Below are 19,649 nucleotides of genomic sequence, written 5' to 3'. Positions count from 1 at the left end.
GCGCCCCACAACTGTTTTTGCCTATTCCACATTAAAATTATCAAATATCATTAAGGAGTTAATTTAAAGCAATTGATAGTTTGACCTAGAAGTGAATTTACATAATGTTTTTTAGTGTGAGTTATGGAATAACCAAACTTTTTCAAAACGCCCTCTAATTTTACCATGCCCCACAACTGTGTTTTTGTCAAATACCTGAGCTCAATTTGGATGCTCCACAATTGTCAGTGTGTGTGATTCCCCGTGTATGTAGGACTTTCAGTACTCTGAACTGTTTTTGGTACTAGATTCTGTACCCAGAAGTTATTTTAATTTGTTCTTGCATATCAATCCTAACCATAATTTATACCCTAACCTTATATTATATTTCCATATCATAGAGGCTGCTAAAACAGGGTAAAAAATTACAATTCCAAACCCCTAACTCCAAGGGCGGATCTAGGGGGCAGTCGACCAGGTGGGCGCCACTGAATTGTGGCCTGAGGGAGGAGTATAAGGGGATGGTGTGACACCCTCCCCTTTTGAATTTTTTTTGAATCCCAGTAGTGCCTACATGTAAAATGGTGGCATTTAGATAAACTTTTGCCACTCTTAATTTTCCCTGAAATATGCAGTCTTTGTGGGTTAACATTATTAAATTTTATATATATTTTACCATATTAGTTACGGCAATCGGCATCCTATCCCCTTGAGATGCATTTCACGTCCAAGCCCGTAACCTCGACCTATTTATCACCGCAACTCAACCATCGTTCCCCCCCCCCCCTTCTAATAACTTATTGGGAATAGTTTCTAATAGACACTATTGACACATGGGGCGCATAGCCAGAGAATTTTCATGCACGTTGTGCATATGGCGGAAGTGATATATGTTGAGTTGAGCTGAAAACAAAAATTGAGGGGATTCTGAATGCACGTCTGAGCCCAAAATAACAACAAACTTCCCTGACGGCTCATGTCATTTATATATTTATTCAGTTTTTCATCTTTGGGTCATGAGGTGGGTATACATACCCATGGTGTACCTATGCGTACAGAATTTTTTTGGATATACCATATTTGCCCGCGGGAACGCATACGTTATATTGGACTGAATTGCGCGATATTTCCCAAATGATCAGCCAGAGAGAGTGGATACTGCCTACCATTTGACCAATTTGGGAGGGCGTGTCAGTCTTGGTGGGTGGGGAGCTGTATGACACACCTTGGTGCAAAGAATCTGGAGTATTACCATCGGGCAAGCGAGGAATTAAAACATACCTGACTAGGCTGACTCCCCGTATCACATTTGTCAAGTTCATTTCCATCGTACTCTAAATACTGTGCTATACGTGCGCGGAGCGCGCGAAACTTTTCCCGTGTTCCCTCTCTTATATTAGTGCATTGGTTAATGTGGCATTTTCAAGTGGAAGAGAGTAGTTTGCTCAAAACCTTCTTTGGTCAATTTGGCATATTCATTATTATTATCATTATTATCATTATTATTGTGATTATTGTAATATTTTCATTGTGGTACCAAAACCAGGGTGTCTGCTGACCAACATGGTACAATAATAGGGGGTGCGATCCCTCCCTGGGTGAAAGGGGGGGTTAATTCGAGAAAAAACCGAAAAAAATACAAAATTTTACATAAAAGGCTAGGGAGGAAACCCGCTTTTGGACCTTGCAGGCCTTACCACGCAAAAGGGGCCAGGCCCTTTTAGGCCCATTTTGACAGGGTACCACCACTAGGGTGTCTGCTGTCCAAAATGGTAACATAATTGGGGATGCAATCCCTCCCAAGGGTGATAGGGGGGTTATTTTGAGAAACAATTGAAAAAATACAATATTTTTAACATTAGAGTATAGGGAGGACACCCACTTATGGACCTTGCAGGCCTTACCACGCACAGGGGCGTGACCCTTTTTGGCCCAATTTTACAGGATACCATCACTAGGGTGTCTGCTGTCCAAAATGGTAACATAATTGGGAGTGCGATCCCCTTAGGGTGATAGGGGGGTTATTTTGTGAAAAACACCGAAATTAGACAATAATTTAACGTTAGAGTATACGGAGGAAACCCGCTTTTGGACCTTGCAGGCCTTACCACGCACAGGGGCCTGACCCTTTTTGGCCCAATTTTACAGGATACCACCACTAGGGTGTCTGCTGTCCAAAATGGTAACATAATTTGGAGTGCGATCCCCCTAGGGTGATAGGGCGGTTATTTTGTGAAAACACCGAAATTAGACAATAATTTAACATAAGAGTATACGGAGGAAACCCGCTTTTGGACCTTGCAGGCCTTACCACGCACAGGAGCCAGGCCCTTTTGGGCCCATTTTGACAGGGTACCCCCACTAGGGTGTCTGCTGTCCAAAATGGTACAATAATTGGGGGTGCGATTCCTCCCAAGGGTGATAGGGCGGTTATTTTGAGAAAAAAACGAAAAAATACAAAATTTAACATTAATTAGAGTATCGGGAGCAAACCCACTTATGGACCTTACAGGCCTTACCACGCACAGGGGCCAGGCCCTTTTTGGCCCAATTTTACAGGATACCACCACTAGGGTGTCTGCTGTCCAAAATGGTAACATAATTTGGAGTGCGATCCCCCTAGGGTGTTAGGGGGGTTATTTTGTGAAAAACACCGAAATTAGACAATAATTTAACGTTAGAGTATACGGAGGAAACCCGCTTTTGGACCTTGCAGGCCTTACCACGCACAGGGTCTTGACCCTTTTTGGCCCATTTTGACAAGGTACCCCCACTAGGGTGTCTGCTGTCCAAAATGGTACAATTATTGGGGGTGCGATTCCTCCCAAGGGTGATAGGGGGGGGCTATTTTGTGAAATCCCCCGAAATAAGTCAATAATTTAACGTAGAGTGGAGGAAACCCGCTTTTGGACCTTGCAGGCCTTACCACGCACAGGAGCCAGGCCCTTTTGGGCCCATATTGACAGGGTACCCCCACTAGGGTGTCTGCTGTCCAAAATGGTACAATAATTGGGGATGCGATTCCTCCCAAGGGTGATAGGGCGGTTGTTTTGTGAAAACCCCCGAAATAAGTCAATAATTTAACGTTAGAGTATACGGAGGGAACCCGCTTTGGACCTTGCAGGCCTTACCACGCACAGGAGCCAGGCCCTTTTGGGCCCATTTTGACAGGGTACCACCACTAGGGTGTCTGCTGTCCAAAATGGTAACATAATTGGGAGTGCGATCCCCCCTAGGGTGATAGGGGGGTTATTTTGAGAAAAAAAAACGAAAAAATACAAAATTTAACATTAGAGTATTGGGAGGAAACCCACTTATGGACCTTACAGGCCTTACCACGCACAGGGCCTGACCATTTTTGGCCCAATTTTACAGGATACCACCACTAGGGTGTCTGCTGTCCAAAATGGTAACATAATTTGGAGTGCGATCCCCCCTAGGGTGATAGGGGGGTTATTTTGTGAAAAACACAGAAATTAGTCAATAATTTAACATAAGAGTATACGGATGAAACCCGCTTTTGGACCTTGCAGGCCTTACCACGCACATGGGCCTGGTCTTTTTGGGCCCATTTTGACAGGGTACCACCACTAGGGTGTCTGCTGTCCAAAATGGTAACATAATTTGGAGTGCGATCCCCCTAGGGTGATAGGGGGGTTATTTTGTGAAAAACACCGAAATTAGACAATAATTTAACGTTATAGTATACGGATGAAACCCGCTTTTGGACCTTGCAGGCCTTACCACGCACAGGGTCTTGACCCTTTTTGGCCCATTTTGACAGGGTACCCCCACTGGGGTGTCTGCTGTCCAAAATGGTACAATTATTGGGGGTGCGATTCCTCCCAAGGGTGATAGGGGGGCTATTTTGTGAAAACCCCCGAAATAAGTCAATAATTTAACGTTATGAGTGGAGGAAACCCGCTTTTGGAACTTGCAGGCCTTACCACGCACAGGAGCCAGGCCCTTTTGGGCCCATTTTGACAGGGTACCCCCACTAGGGTGTCTGCTGTCCAAAATGGTACAATAATTGGGGGTGCGATTCCTCCCAAGGGTGATAGGGGGGTTGTTTTGTGAAAAACCCCCGAAATAAGTCAATAATTTAACGTTAGAGTATACGGAGGGAACCCGCTTTGGACCTTGCAGGCCTTACCACGCACAGGAGCCAGGCCCTTTTGGGCCCATTTTGACAGGGTACCACCACTAGGGTGTCTGCTGTCCAAAATGGTAACATTATTGGGAGTGCGATCCCCCCTAGGGTGATAGGGGGGTTATTTTGAGAAAAAAAAACGAAAAAATACAAAATTTAACATTAGAGTATTGGGAGGAAACCCACTTATGGACCTTGCAGGCCTTACCACGCACAGGGCCTGACCATTTTTGGCCCAATTTTACAGGATACCATCACTAAGGTGTCTGCTGTCCAAAATGGTCACATAATTTGGAGTGCGATCCCCCCTAGGGTGATAGGGGGGTTATTTTGTGAAAAACACCGAAATTAGTCAATAATTTAACATTAGAGTATACGGAGGAAACCCGCTTTTGGACCTTGCAGGCCTTACCACGCACATGGGCCTGGTCTTTTTGGGCCCATTTTGACAGGGTACCACCACTAGGGTGTCTGCTGTCCAAAATGGTAACATAATTTGGAGTGCGATCCCCCTAGGGTGATAGGGGGGTTATTTTGTGAAAAACACCGAAATTAGACAATAATTTAACGTTATAGTATACGGATGAAACCCGCTTTTGGACCTTGCAGGCCTTACCACGCACAGGGTCTTGACCCTTTTTGGCCCATTTTGACAGGGTACCCCCACTGGGGTGTCTGCTGTCCAAAATGGTACAATTATTGGGGGTGCGATTCCTCCCAAGGGTGATAGGGGGGCTATTTTGTGAAAACCCCCGAAATAAGTCAATAATTTAACGTTATGAGTGGAGGAAACCCGCTTTTGGACCTTGCAGGCCTTACCACGCACAGGAGCCAGGCCCTTTTGGGCCCATTTTGACAGGGTACCCCCACTAGGGTGTCTGCTGTCCAAAATGGTACAATAATTGGGGGTGCGATTCCTCCCAAGGGTGATAGGGGGGTTGTTTTGTGAAAACCCCCGAAATAAGTCAATAATTTAACGTTAGAGTATACGGAGGGAACCCGCTTTGGACCTTGCAGGCCTTACCACGCACAGGAGCCAGGCCCTTTTGGGCCCATTTTGACAGGGTACCACCACTAGGGTGTCTGCTGTCCAAAATGGTAACATTATTGGGAGTGCGATCCCCCCTAGGGTGATAGGGGGGTTATTTTGAGAAAAAAAAACGAAAAAATACAAAATTTAACATTAGAGTATTGGGAGGAAACCCACTTATGGACCTTACAGGCCTTACCACGCTTAGGGCCTGACCATTTTTGGCCCAATTTTACAGGATACCATCACTAGGGTGTCTGCTGTCCAAAATGGTCACATAATTTGGAGTGCGATCCCCCCTAGGGTGATAGGGGGGTTATTTTGTGAAAAACACCGAAATTAGTCAATAATTTAACATTAGAGTATACGGAGGAAACCCGCTTTTGGACCTTGCAGGCCTTACCACGCACATGAGCCTGGTCTTTTTGGGCCCATTTTGACAGGGTACCCCCACTAGGGTGTCTGCTGTCCAAAATGGTAACATAATTGGGAGTGCGATCCCCCCTAGGGTGATAGGGGGGTTATTTTGAGAAAAAAAAACGAAAAAATACAAAATTTAACATTAGAGTATTGGGAGGAAACCCACTTATGGACCTTACAGGCCTTACCACGCACAGGGCCTGACCATTTTTGGCCCAATTTTACAGGATACCACCACTAGGGTGTCTGCTGTCCAAAATGGTAACATAATTTGGAGTGCGATCCCCCCTAGGGTGATAGGGGGGTTATTTTGTGAAAAACACCGAAAGTAGTCAATAATTTAACATAAGAGTATACGGAGGAAACCCGCTTTTGGACTTTGCAGGCCTTACCACGCACATGAGCCTGGTCTTTTTGGGCCCATTTTGACAGGGTACCACCACTAGGGTGTCTGCTGTCCAAAATGGTAACATAATTTGGAGTGCGATCCCCCTAGGGTGATAGGGGGGTTATTTTGTGAAAAACACCGAAATTAGACAATAATTTAACGTTAGAGTATACGGATGAAACCCGCTTTTGGACCTTGCAGGCCTTACCACGCACAGGGTCTTGACCCTTTTTGGCCCATTTTGACAGGGTACCCCCACTGGGGTGTCTGCTGTCCAAAATGGTACAATTATTGGGGGTGCGATTCCTCCCAAGGGTGATAGGGGGGCTATTTTGTGAAAACCCCCGAAATAAGTCAATAATTTAACGTTAGAGTGGAGGAAACCCGCTTTGGATCTTGCAGGCCTTACCACGCACAGGAGCCAGGCCCTTTTGGGCCCATTTTGACAGGGTACCCCCACTAGGGTGTCTGCTGTCCAAAATGGTACAATAATTGGGGGTGCGATTCCTCCCAAGGGTGATAGGGGGGTTGTTTTGTGAAAACCCACGAAATAAGTCAATAATTTAACGTTAGAGTATACGGAGGGAACCCGCTTTGGACCTTGCAGGCCTTACCACGCACAGGAGCCAGGCCCTTTTGGGCCCATTTTGACAGGGTACCACCACTAGGGTGTCTGCTGTCCAAAATGGTAACATAATTGGGAGTGCGATCCCCCCTAGGGTGATAGGGGGGTTATTTTGAGAAAAAAAAACGAAAAAATACAAAATTTAACATTAGAGTATTGGGAGGAAACCCACTTATGGACCTTACAGGCCTTACCACGCACAGGGCCTGACCATTTTTGGCCCAATTTTACAGGATACCACCACTAGGGTGTCTGCTGTCCAAAATGGTAACATAATTTGGAGTGCGATCCCCCCTAGGGTGATAGGGGGGTTATTTTGTGAAAAACACCGAAAGTAGTCAATAATTTAACATAAGAGTATACGGAGGAAACCCGCTTTTGGACTTTGCAGGCCTTACCACGCACATGAGCCTGGTCTTTTTGGGCCCATTTTGACAGGGTACCACCACTAGGGTGTCTGCTGTCCAAAATGGTAACATAATTTGGAGTGCGATCCCCCTAGGGTGATAGGGGGGTTATTTTGTGAAAAACACCGAAATTAGACAATAATTTAACGTTAGAGTATACGGATGAAACCCGCTTTTGGACCTTGCAGGCCTTACCACGCACAGGTTCTTGACCCTTTTTGGCCCATTTTGACAGGGTACCCCCACTGGGGTGTCTGCTGTCCAAAATGGTACAATTATTGGGGGTGCGATTCCTCCCAAGGGTGATAGGGGGGCTATTTTGTGAAAACCCCCGAAATAAGTCAATAATTTAACGTTAGAGTGGAGGAAACCCGCTTTTGGACCTTGCAGGCCTTACCACGCACAGGAGCCAGGCCCTTTTGGGCCCATTTTGACAGGGTACCCCCACTAGGGTGTCTGCTGTCCAAAATGGTACAATAATTGGGGGTGCGATTCCTCCCAAGGGTGATAGGGGGGTTGTTTTGTGAAAACCCACGAAATAAGTCAATAATTTAACGTTAGAGTATACGGAGGGAACCCGCTTTGGACCTTGCAGGCCTTACCACGCACAGGAGCCAGGCCCTTTTGGGCCCATTTTGACAGGGTACCACCACTAGGGTGTCTGCTGTCCAAAATGGTAACATAATTGGGAGTGCGATCCCCCCTAGGGTGATAGGGGGGGTTATTTTGAGAAAAAAAAACGAAAAAATACAAAATTTAACATTAGAGTATTGGGAGGAAACCCACTTATGGACCTTACAGGCCTTACCACGCACAGGGCCTGACCATTTTTGGCCCAATTTTACAGGATACCACCACTAGGGTGTCTGCTGTCCTAAATGGTCACATAATTTGGAGTGCGATCCCCCCTAGGGTGATAGGGGGGTTATTTTGTGAAAAATACCGAAATTAGTCAATAAATTAACATAAGAGTATACGGAGGAAACCCGCTTTTGGACCTTGCAGGCCTTACCACGCACATGGGCCTGGTCTTTTTGAGCCCATTTTGACAAGGTACCACCACTAGGGTGTCTGCTGTCCAAAATGGTAACATAATTGGGAGTGCGATCCCCCCTAGGGTGATAGGGGGGTTATTTTGTGAAAAACACCGAAATTAGACAATAATTTAACGTTAGAGTATACGGATGAAACCCGCTTTTGGATCTTGCAGGCCTTACCACGCACAGGGTCTTGACCCTTTTGGGCGCATTTTGACAGGGTACCCCCACTGGGGTGTCTGCTGTCCAAAATGGTACAATTATTGGGGGTGCGATTCCTCCCAAGGGTGATAGGGGGGCTATTTTGTGAAAACCCCCGAAATAAGTCAATAATTTAACGTTAGAGTGGAGGAAACCCGCTTTTGGACCTTGCAGGCCTTACCACGCACAGGAGCCAGGCCCTTTTGGGCCCATTTTGACAGGGTACCCCACTAGGGTGTCTGCTGTCCAAAATGGTACAATAATTGGGGGTGCGATTCCTCCCAAGGGTGATAGGGGGGTTGTTTTGTGAAAAACCCCGAAATAAGTCAATAATTTAACGTTAGAGTATACGGAGGGAACCCGCTTTGGACCTTGCAGGCCTTACCACGCACAGGAGCCAGGCCCTTTTGGGTCCATTTTGACAGCATACCACCACTGGGATGTCTGCTGTCCAAAATGGTAACATAATTGGGAGTGCGATCCCCCCTAGGGTGATAGGGGGGTTATTTTGAGAGAAAAAACAGAAAAAATACAAAATTTAACATGAGAGTATAAGGAGGAATCTCGCTTTTGGACCTCTCTTGGACCCTCCTCACGCCCACACATGGGATTTCAGCGACAACACCATTTCAGGGTAAGTAGCAGAGACTATCAGCTTGCGTTAGCTACCAAGACCGTGTAATTTTCTTATCAGGAAAGGTTATTTATCATTATGAATTCTATTTATGGGAAAATAGGTGTTTTTGTTTTGAAAACTGTGAAAAAATACGTCTTCTTGAAACCCCCTCCTGTTGACTGGGGGCACTTTAAGAGGTAAAACTTAAAACGTTGTGGTAGATGGGAGGTCCAGCGATCCCTCCCTGGGATGATAGGGGGGTTATTTTGAGGAAGATAGGCTCCGGGAGCCCGAGTCCGGCGAGAGAGGCCGGAGGAGAGAGAGAGAGGAGAAAGAGATATTGCCCCCAAGGTCCCGGCACCGTCCGGATTCTATGACCAAGGGTGAAGGCAAGGGCAAGGCTCAAGGCCAATAAATAGCCCATTTGAAATTCCGACCGGAACGGACAGAATGTCCAGGTCGAGGGGAGTGGTACCCGGCTAGGTACGCACACCGAGATGGGCTCCGGGGGCCCGGGTCCGACGAGACCACGGGTCCGGCGAGCCCTCACAGGGAGTGCGGAACCGAGGTTCCACTCCGGATCCCAGGAGCCGGTCCCGGAGCCGGGAACCGATGAGATCAACAACTGCTGGGCCCCCAGAACGGGGTAGTAAGGGCAAACGCCCAATCCGAAAAGAAAGCCGGCCCGAGCGAGGTTCCCACGGCAAACGGAGATATACGTATCCCCAGCCTCAAAGTTAATCCCGCTTCCAAGAGGGGGAAAAGTCTCTTTCATCAGGGGAGTGTTGCCCCCCGGAACTAGCAGCTTGAGCTGCAACGACAGGTTCGAATCAATTGCGGAAAGACACTGCAATCGCTACACCATTTATCACTACACATCCCAAATGTGTGTTTAACGAGTACCAGCAGAAACCAGGACATGACATAGATTTCCTGGGCATTCATGGGTCATATTCTCCTCGCTAATTATACTTCTCTCTCATTATAATTCATCGCCATATGTCTAGGTTTGAAACCTTACTTGTGTTTTGTTGTTTAAAACGCTTGTGGAACCCCCTCTAGAGCATGTCAAAATGCGCAAAACTGAAGCGATTCTAGTACAGTCTCGTAGTACCTTGGCAAACTGCCAGGAAGAGAACGTTCTCGAAACTTGGCAAAGTGCCAGGAAAACGAAGCCCTTTTTAGTACCTTGGCAAACTGCCAAGAAGATATACCCGCGCTGTATATTTGTTATGAGAGGGGGGGGGGGGGGGCGAGCAGTCACCTGGATTGACACGTGTAAGCTCAACGTTTGCTGCAACGAGCTGTCGACTACGTGAGCGATCCCATGGAATAAGCCTCTCTCTCTACTTTTTGGGTGAATTACCAAGACAAACGCGTTAGTAAGTTGGAAAAGGGGTAGGATAAAACCCCAGCGAAGGTACAAGCGCTCCGAGCATACAGTATGCGCTTCATGAATAATGTTCGATGTTCCGACATTTTAAGCACAGTTGCATTTTGTAGCACCTGATAGCCTAGTCGTGGCTATGCGCTAGGTGGTTTCAATAGGAAGTTGGATACTTCTACTGTACTACACTACGAAATTGACACGTCTCGACATGGAGAGATTTGAGGAGTAACGGGTACGTTATCATAACATTCATTACGTGTTTACGTTAAATGTGGGTTAGCTAGGGTTAGCTTAGGGTTAGCATATTCGACATAGTTTTCGGGACATAAATTGGTGTCGTGATGTAACTCGATGCGTACTATCAAGTGATGATCTTAAACTTGTTTCAAGTCGTTTACTCCTGTAATGAGGGCACTTTAAAGTTTTACCTAGGGGTCCGTTTCTGAGACAGGAGGAATAAGCTATCAAGTCCAGACTGTCCATTATTCATTAGGTCCCGACTGTCTACTATTAGGTCCCGAGCGTCCAATTTCAGGTCCAGACTGTCCATTTCTAAGTCCAGACTGTCCATTTCTAGGTCCCGAGTGTCCAAGTGTCTGAACCCAAAATCGTGAAGGAGTGGCAATTGCCCCCAGTTGCCCCCCCCCTGTATCCACCCTTGCCTAACTCTATATCGGTGTGGTTGATGTGAAAAAACATTGGCCATGCTGAAAGTAAGTCAATTAGTGCCATTTTCGAGTATAGATTCTAAATTACAGCACAGCTTCTAATCATGTTGTAATGTTTAATGCTATAATTTCAAACAAATTTCATACAAAGTATCGTAGTAATCCTATTAACATTGTAGACTAAGTGGCAATGATGACAATACAACCACAAATGTGCTAGACAATATATCCCTTAATAACACCATTGCAATTGATTTGAATAAAACAATGCTCAATAAAATATACCAAATGAAATCATCCCACTAGCATTTTCCTAGCTGATAGCCAAAAGTTGGATTTGTTTCAATTCCAACTAGGTAATATCTTAGATGCAAGGTGAACAACCCAGATTTGGGATGGTGGCTATATCCCATCATCTCAGCCAACAGCTGATTGAGGCCAGCACTAGTTCATAGTTGACCTTAACACCATTTTTATACACTGGAACAGAAATGAAAAGAACACATTTTTTCATTGTTAATTTACAATTTAAAATTTTAATAACAAGCAGAATAATACAATGTCAACCTGAAAGGATTAATTAACTAAAATAACTCAACTGTTAAACAAAGTATAAAAATACAAATATTGTTCAAGTGAGTGGTACAATTTTGATTGTTAGAATTAATATTGACAACAAGATGTACTGTCACTGGACATTTTTTATTGAAAATGTAATATAAATTGATGAATTTCATTGAATCTACATAAATTCAAAACATTTAGTTGTTAATTTTATTGCTTAAATGCATGAATATATATGTACAAATGTAATATAAATTGAAGAATTTCATTGAATCTACATAAATTCAAAACATTTAATTGTTAATTTTAGTGCTTAAATGCATGAATATATATGTACAAATTAAGTAAAAAAAGCAGATGTTACAGTTATTAAATTTCAATAAAATGTAATATGTGTGATACAACAGTCAATGGTTCAATCATGGTTACAGTTCAGTGGTAGTTAGCTGCAAGGGCAGATCCAGAGAGCATGGTTGAGCTGATCTTCACAGTACTTTTCTGGTGTACTGTGTAATGGGGTATGAAATGCCAGTAAATGGCAATACTGCATAAAGTTCATATAAATTGACACTAAGAAGCAATAAAAAAATTGATAAAAAATGCTCCTCACTGGATCTATATACCCTCAAGTTAATAAGCCATTTCTACCCAACAAAATGAATTAAGTACTACTACATTCAAACAAATCTTAAATTTGCACTATCATAAAGTATATCATCAATGCTGAAATGATATTTACATGACTGAATGAGTTCAAACTTTGTACATAATGAAATGCAAGACTCAAATTTTATATTGACTTTGCCACATTTCCAATAATATTGTAAAATATTGAATTATTCTTTTTCGAAGTGTGGCACACAATTAACATATATAAATCATTAAGCATTGAATTTTATCACATTAAAGTAATGTTTCAGTATTTAAATGCAGGATTCTAATTTAATTGCATCCCTGTTAAACCTGGCACTGCTAAATTAAACTATGGATGGGGGACCCCAAAATAAACTTCTGGATCCACCCCCTTGGCAAGACTTCATCTGTAGTACATTCTCAATTATTACCATGGATGTCTGGGCTTCATTTTTTCCAGAATCAGTAGAAAAGTCAATTAAAATGTTAATGAAATTATACAGTAAATATATTGAGTAGCATATTGCCTTTTCATGAAATTAACTAATTTACTAATGCATAAAATACACATGCATTGACTTTAAAATATGTATCCAACATTGATGCACTGAAGTAATTCAAAATTTAATATTGCTTGCCTAATCATATTGTGGGACATAGAAATTACTTTTTCCAAGAGTGCACAAAACTAACATTACAAAATCTACATGACTTAAAAAACATTGCACTCACATTTGTGATATTCAGCACTCATTTCAGTACTTAAATTTGGTATTTTCAATAATGTGTAAACAGAGAAAGAATGAGAAACATCTATAAAAAGAACAGAATACACAATTTGAATTCATTTAACAAGTAGAATAATAATGTGTGATTAACTATAAAAATGTAATCAACTGTTTAACTTTAACTGTTGAAGTTTAAACATACAAATATTGTTATGTGAATGCTATCTTGGTTGTTCGAATTAATATTGACAGCATGGTAAAAGGACTTTTTATTGAAAATGTACAAATCTACAGTATATGCATACAAACACATTTACAAATATTGAATTTCATTGTTAATTGTAGTGTTTCAATCCATGAATATATGTACAATTTTGAGTGAAAATGTAGATTGTATAATTATTAATAAAACTGTCAACGGTTCAAATTCCTTGTTGCAATGCTATTTCACTGGTAAAGTTAGCTGCTAGGACAGATTCAGAGGTCATGGTCGACCTCCTCCTTACAGTACTTTTCTGGTGTACTGTATGTGGCATAATAGAGTACATGTACATGTATGAAAGTAAATGTCAATACTGCATATAAGTTCATATAAATTGAACCAAAAAAACAATAAAAAGGCAAATTGATCAAAAATATGTTGTTTCATCATCATATGGTATGTTAGTGAGGCATCTCTCTACTCCGCATTCCCACCCCTCTTTTCCACACATACATATCTCCAACTGCAAGTGGACATCCTGTCCAAATGTGATCCAACCCATGAAACCGAAAAAGATCAGTTCGGGATCGATCAGTATTGCTAGAATTAAATTTTTGATTATCAGACACTAATTAAAAATAATGTTGTATCTTATATTTCAGAATAAAATCTTATTATCATGTCATTAATGGCTGGAAGTATTTCTGACAGGTTTTCATTCCTTTTTTTATACTTTTTTATATAAATTGTATTTGTATAGGCCGGCTGCCAATATTGTACTAGTATAACAATGCAGATCCTTGGTTATGCAATCATGCAGCATTAAATGTTTGATTCCTCCAAGCATTTCCAGTATTGACATCAGACTCCTTACAAATAAGTGCAAACTGTATTGAATACTGTAGCTCCCAATTAATGCATGAAAGCTCACTTGGTGCAACCATGCATCATGATGTTATAATTAGGCAATATGCAAGGGTGTGTGATATCCTTAATATTGGAGTGTGAAGATTTTTCTGAATAAATTCGCTGGCAGTAATGAGTAAATGTTTGTTCACATTTTCCAGTATCATCAACTATTACAATGGCAAATCAGTAAGAAGCATTATATTGTTGCGAATTTGTAGTGTTTTCAACATGCTAATTTATCCCATTTGTACCATACTGTGATATAGAATACAACATGGTAATCTTGAAGCTATATATATGTCTCATTATTTGTTGCACATTTTGCTCAGCTATTATTTACTACACTACTGTACAGTAGCTCACTTGAAAATATACCTCTTGGTTATATATCACTAACAAATGTACAACACAGGCTATTTAAATGGAAGAGATGGTGTGTATATAATCCAGAATCCAGGCATTGAATTTGAGATTAAGATGTTATCTAGAACAGACCATTCTTTATCACAATTTAGATTCAAATAGGGAATACAATGTCAGTTTACTTTTTTCTCTCAAAATGACTTGTCTGAGATCACACTTGGACAAAGAAGAATACAACCCTGGAAACTGGTTAAGTGTAAAGGTCCTAATGCTCCTTTTGTAACTGTGCTTTAGATTTTTTCTGTATAATGTTCCAAACTTTGGATTTGATTTGTGTAATTGACCTATTTTGCAAACAGGCATTGTTTTCTCTTGCATCATGACATGCTTTGTATGCAGGAGGATGCATGGTTTTGATGGCTTTCTTAAGCTGTGGGTCATTCATGACAGCCGTTTCTTCATGTTTACTCCATTTTGTTCTTGAGGATATTACTCTCTTTTTGTATTTTGTATTGACAGTTGTATGAGCCTGGCTATCAGGTATTTCTTGAGTTTCAACTTCATCTATCTCACTTTCATTCTCATCAGACATTTCTCTATCTGACAAGAGTTCTTTATTATCTATTTCAAAATCTGCCAAAGCTTTTCCTTGATACTTATGAATATGGCCCTTTTCAGCAGTAAGTAACAGTTTGCTGACTTTCGCAAGAAATATCACATCTTGTGGAAGGCGGTAGTATTCTTTGTGAACACTGATATTATGCCCCAAGTGATTAGCCAGTTGTTCTAATTCTGATTCTGAAAGATTCAAAATTTGTGACAATGTAGCAAGATGCTTCCTCATATTTGTGGCTGTAAGGCGTTCAGGATTTTGAGCCCCACACTGTTGTGCATATTTATGCAGGCAATCATATCCACGAAGAGGCTGTAGAGACTCCCCTGATGGGCATGCAAAGATGTAAGGGTTTTGGGGATCAACACCAGCAAGTTCCCTAGTGTTGTTCAGTATTTCTATTGAATCTTTCATGTTGGGGGTTAGCATTACTGGAACACCGCGGTCTCGCTTACCCCTTGTCATTATTAGGCTTAGCCTTTTTGAGGCAATTTTTTGTGCTACTGGAAGTGAATCATATATCTCATCTTGAAAGTCTTTTTTTTGCCCTGTTTGTTGTTTGTAATCTTCCAGTTTAAGATTCTGGGTTTCCCCAGGTCGACGTCTGTTAAACATTATCAGTTGTGTAAGAGTTAGTGAGGCCAACTCCCTCCATAGCGATGTTGTTACCTCTGTTTTCAAACTTTCTTTTGTCTCTTTTATGTTACATGATAATAGTTGATACAATTTCACAGTATCAGCTGTTAGTGGTATTTTAGGGGGCTTTTGCCACTTTTGTTTGCTTTGCTGTTTGTAGATTTTAGTGGCAATTTTCTTGTTCCACTGCAATTTCTTAAGCTTTAAGAATTGCTCGGCCATGTTCTCTTGTGAAGCATCTGCAGCTTTTATTGCTTCTGCAATACTTATATCTGCCAGCACATTTAAGCTTTGACCTAGCTTTTTAGCCAATGATGGTGTGGCAAACATTTGCGATGCATCGTCAAACCCACAGCAGCCCTTCACACCTGAAATTACATTATCAAAATGGCATGGATTTACTAAATCTTTAGCTGATTTTATGGCACAATTTAGCTTTTGGGTCTCGAGAAGAAGACGTGCAACAGATCTCATCCTATCTGATACAATGTAGTGTGCATTTGGGCTGTCATTGATGTAGTGTTCCCCCAATTTGCATAACCAAGGATCTGCACGTATTGTTAATACAATATTGTCAGCCTTCATACCTGCAAGTATGTTCTGCAGTTTTGAACTGCAGTCTGCCTTTGTGGGAAGCAGTACTCTGGCAGCTCTCCGAAGGCCCAAGGTTTGTTTACTTTCATTTTTAGATTCTGAGGTGCAATTTTTCTGGTGTCTCCAGAGAGATCTTTTTGCAAAATATCCGTGACAATCTGGACAAGGAATGAAATCCTCTGCATCCAGTAGCCCCATTTGTGGTCTTTTATACACCAAAAGTTGACCTTTTCCTTCTTTGAAGACTTTTATATTGTGGGCATGGTCCCCCTTTTTTCTTAATTCTTCAAAAATGGCATTTCGTTCCTTTGACTTTTTAGGTTCATTTAAGGCCTTAATCACCAATGATTCATCAAAATGATGAGTTTTGAAATGTCGTGCTATTTGTAGAACAGTTTTCTCACAGTAGATGCAGTAGTGTTGTCTGTTCCAAGCTCTTTTTGATTTTTCCTCTGGGGCAGTGTACTCTGTTGATAATACACATACCTTATTACTAGTACTGGGTTGATTCTCATCAGCAGCATAGCCTTCATCTGATGTGTTAGCATCTTCTTCTGAAGAGGTGTCGCTTTCTTCATCAAATGGTACAAAATCACTTTCGACAGCATCATCTTTAGAGTAGCTTCTTAATTGTCTAAGTTTCCTTAGCCTTTTTGGAATCTAATGTAAAAAGACATGAAAATTTAATACAAATACAGAATTTCCTTGAACTACATGTACTGTATAATGCATCTCAAATGGCAAGCTATGCATAACTTTCCAAGGGCAGGACCAGCGGGTCCCCCCACCCCCTTGCGAAAATTAAGAGGGCCCCTCGTTTCAGAAATCCTGGATCCGCCACTGCTTTCCATAGAGTTTCTAGGGAATCGGTATATAATATCTTACTTTTTGGCATGACAGTCTTAGAATACCAACTGTAGTGCAATAATCTAGTTATTTTGTTAGCTTTGAAAAAAATGTCCATCAGTAACTTTATGCATGTTTTTTTAAAAGTGGCAAATGCCATATTCAATCTAATAGAAGTGCCACTGGGCTAAGACAAACACAAAACCATGTGCATGTATTAGGACTATGTTAATATTGATTTGCAAATCAGGTACATGTAAAGTGACTATAGTTAGGGGCCAAGAACATCCCTGATTGCGACAAACTGCCATGTCATATGTCGTTACACAAGAACATGAATTCCTGTTATTGTTTAACAACTGTGACTGAACGTAAACACTCCGTGTGTTGTTGTTTTTGCTTTGTAGTAAAAACAGGTGTCAAGGTACCAATCGTTGGGACATGTTTGCTCTGATGGGGCCACTGTTTCAAAGATTTTCTAATCAAATTTAATTCTGAAAACACAAACTTTTTGTGTGAATTAATTGCAGCCCGCAAAAAACTTATTTGATTGAACTACAATCTAACGCTATGGAGAAATGCTATTAATTTGTCAATTTGTTAATTCATGTGTAGATTTTTGTGGAGTGAAATCCTATTGTGGGTGTCGCAAATGCTGATTGGTCAATTTGCACCTCACTAAATTAAGTTGCGCACTCACATAAATATTGTATACAGACTGTCATATAGTAGGAGACTGTATGCTAAATCTATGCAATTAGAGTAAATATGATATTTGGTTAATCTTGTGTATGTTTTGTGCTAAAATGGAATAAATGCTGGTTACTAACCACTACACAGTGGCGTAACGTTGGTTTGGGGTGCCCAGTGCAAAAGCGACGGATTGGGACGCCTCTGACCTATGGTGTGCATGGTGCAGCACAGTAAATTAATTTTGGTTTTGAAAGCCATATAGCCACTTAAAAATGATTGTAACTTACAAATGATTGTAACTTACAAATGATTGTGAACTTTAGATCAATTTTAATTCATGTTTTAATGAACTAATCATGTTAAGTTGTAAAAATAGTTAGCCTTAAAAGTAATGTATTCATCTTTTCCAATTTCTGTACTTTCAAAGATTCGTCACTCGCTGCTAGTCTACTGATAGGCCCTGATTGTGGCCTGACCATATCATAATGCTTATAAATTCTGGATTTTTTTCAAGGTTTTGATATTTATAGGGTGAAAAGCGTAAAGTGGGTAAAGGTTTCTACTTCTCTTCCTAAGCCATTATAGCCATGCAAACAAAGTATTATCGTGTTGAAAGGGTATCCAGGCCTGGGTGCCCCTTAGCCCGGGTGCCTGGAGGTTTGCCTCCCCCCCCCCCCGAGAGCATGAGAGTTACGCCACTGACACTAGTGTGCTTTGTTCCTATACAAACAGAAGTTGGGTTTAATTGACAGACCATGACATGAAAATCTCATCAACTATTTTTTTAAATCCTATATGTAACACTACTTCCACACACGATTTTTTATGCATACTTTTGAGCGACACACATGCATGCATTGTACTAACATACAGTTGTAGGTCAGTGGTACCCATACTCACTGTCAGTTGTGGTGCAACTGCAGACTTCCATCATTTCATACAGATAATTTAGATTGGAGGATATATGTACCGCTTCCTTATGTTGTTTCTATGAAGAATATAAGGACTATTATTTTGATCTAATTTTAGTGGAACTACAGTAATACAACACTAATGCCTAATACTTAAAGGTAGTTAAGGGTATGTTTGTTTGCTTCATGATTCTACTTTAATAGGTCTCCATTTATTGGTGAGAAAGAAATTCTTCATATTGATGAAATGTTGCCTCTCTATATATATGTTCTGGTATATACTATGAGATTCACTCAGATTGCCTTAACTCTTCTCATGCATGAAATTTAATGCCATCATGGTTCTTATTAAGTTCAAGTGATATTTCCATTCCATTCATTTATCTGCATTGTAACTGGAATATTAGGAGACTCAATTGTTTTTTGAAAAAGTGTGATTTGAAATAATTAACTGCAAGGGTAGTACTGTACATACCTTGGAATCATTTTCTTCATAGATAGCTTTGTCATTATCATCATCAGATGTCTGCAAGAAGTAGAATAAAGTGAATCAATAAACCATATAAATTCATTGTTGATATACAATATAGAAATTTACTTCGCTCCTCGCTTACCTGTCTCCTCACAACCTTAGCACCTCATTCTACCGTGCCTATAAAGTCCTGGTAAAATAATAACACTGTGCGCCCTCTATGACCGAACCCCTCCCCCCCCCTCGGTCACTCCTCACTACTCATTCTACCATTAAAAGTGTCTTCACGTGAATTTCTTGTGGATATATTTCCCTTGGATTTCGTCTTGGTTTTCTTTAGCGATCTTTGGAAGTTTCTTTCCTCGGATTCTTAGGAGTATTGCAGTCCTTTCCAGCCCGATAAGTATCCTTTTTTGTTGAAAGGGAGGGTTTTGGGGACTGTTTTTATTCCTAGTGCGTTTCCGCCCTTAGGTTTTTTGCGGGGGTAGCAGTTCCGCGAACTGCCTAGGTTTCCCGCCAATTTCCCTTCCCCACGCTATAGGCGTGTCGTTGTATTTTCATGTTCATAGCATGT

At 41.4% G+C, this 19,649-nt stretch overlaps 1 protein-coding gene across 9 annotated transcripts in view; it reads right to left on the bottom strand.

The window, feature by feature from the left end:
- Positions 1-10,101: 10,101 nt before the first annotated feature.
- LOC139978628 (uncharacterized) overlaps positions 10,102-19,649 on the bottom strand; it is a 42,837-nt gene continuing 33,289 nt past the window's right edge. For all 9 annotated transcript variants that reach the window (XM_071988993.1, XM_071988997.1, XM_071989000.1 and 6 more), the window contains 2 exons: positions 19,079-19,129; positions 10,102-16,813 (listed from right to left, as the gene is read on the bottom strand). In XM_071988993.1, coding sequence (XP_071845094.1) covers positions 14,576-16,813; positions 19,079-19,129 — 2,289 coding nt within the window. In that variant the 3' untranslated portion in view covers positions 10,102-14,575. The remainder of the gene's footprint in view (positions 16,814-19,078; positions 19,130-19,649) is intronic.

Source organism: Apostichopus japonicus, chromosome 13, assembly GCF_037975245.1.
Source record: "Apostichopus japonicus isolate 1M-3 chromosome 13, ASM3797524v1, whole genome shotgun sequence".
NCBI classification, from domain to species: domain Eukaryota; kingdom Metazoa; phylum Echinodermata; class Holothuroidea; order Aspidochirotida; family Stichopodidae; genus Apostichopus; species Apostichopus japonicus.
Note: the sequence above shows the minus strand (reverse complement) of the source record. Positions and strands in the feature narration are given on the sequence as shown.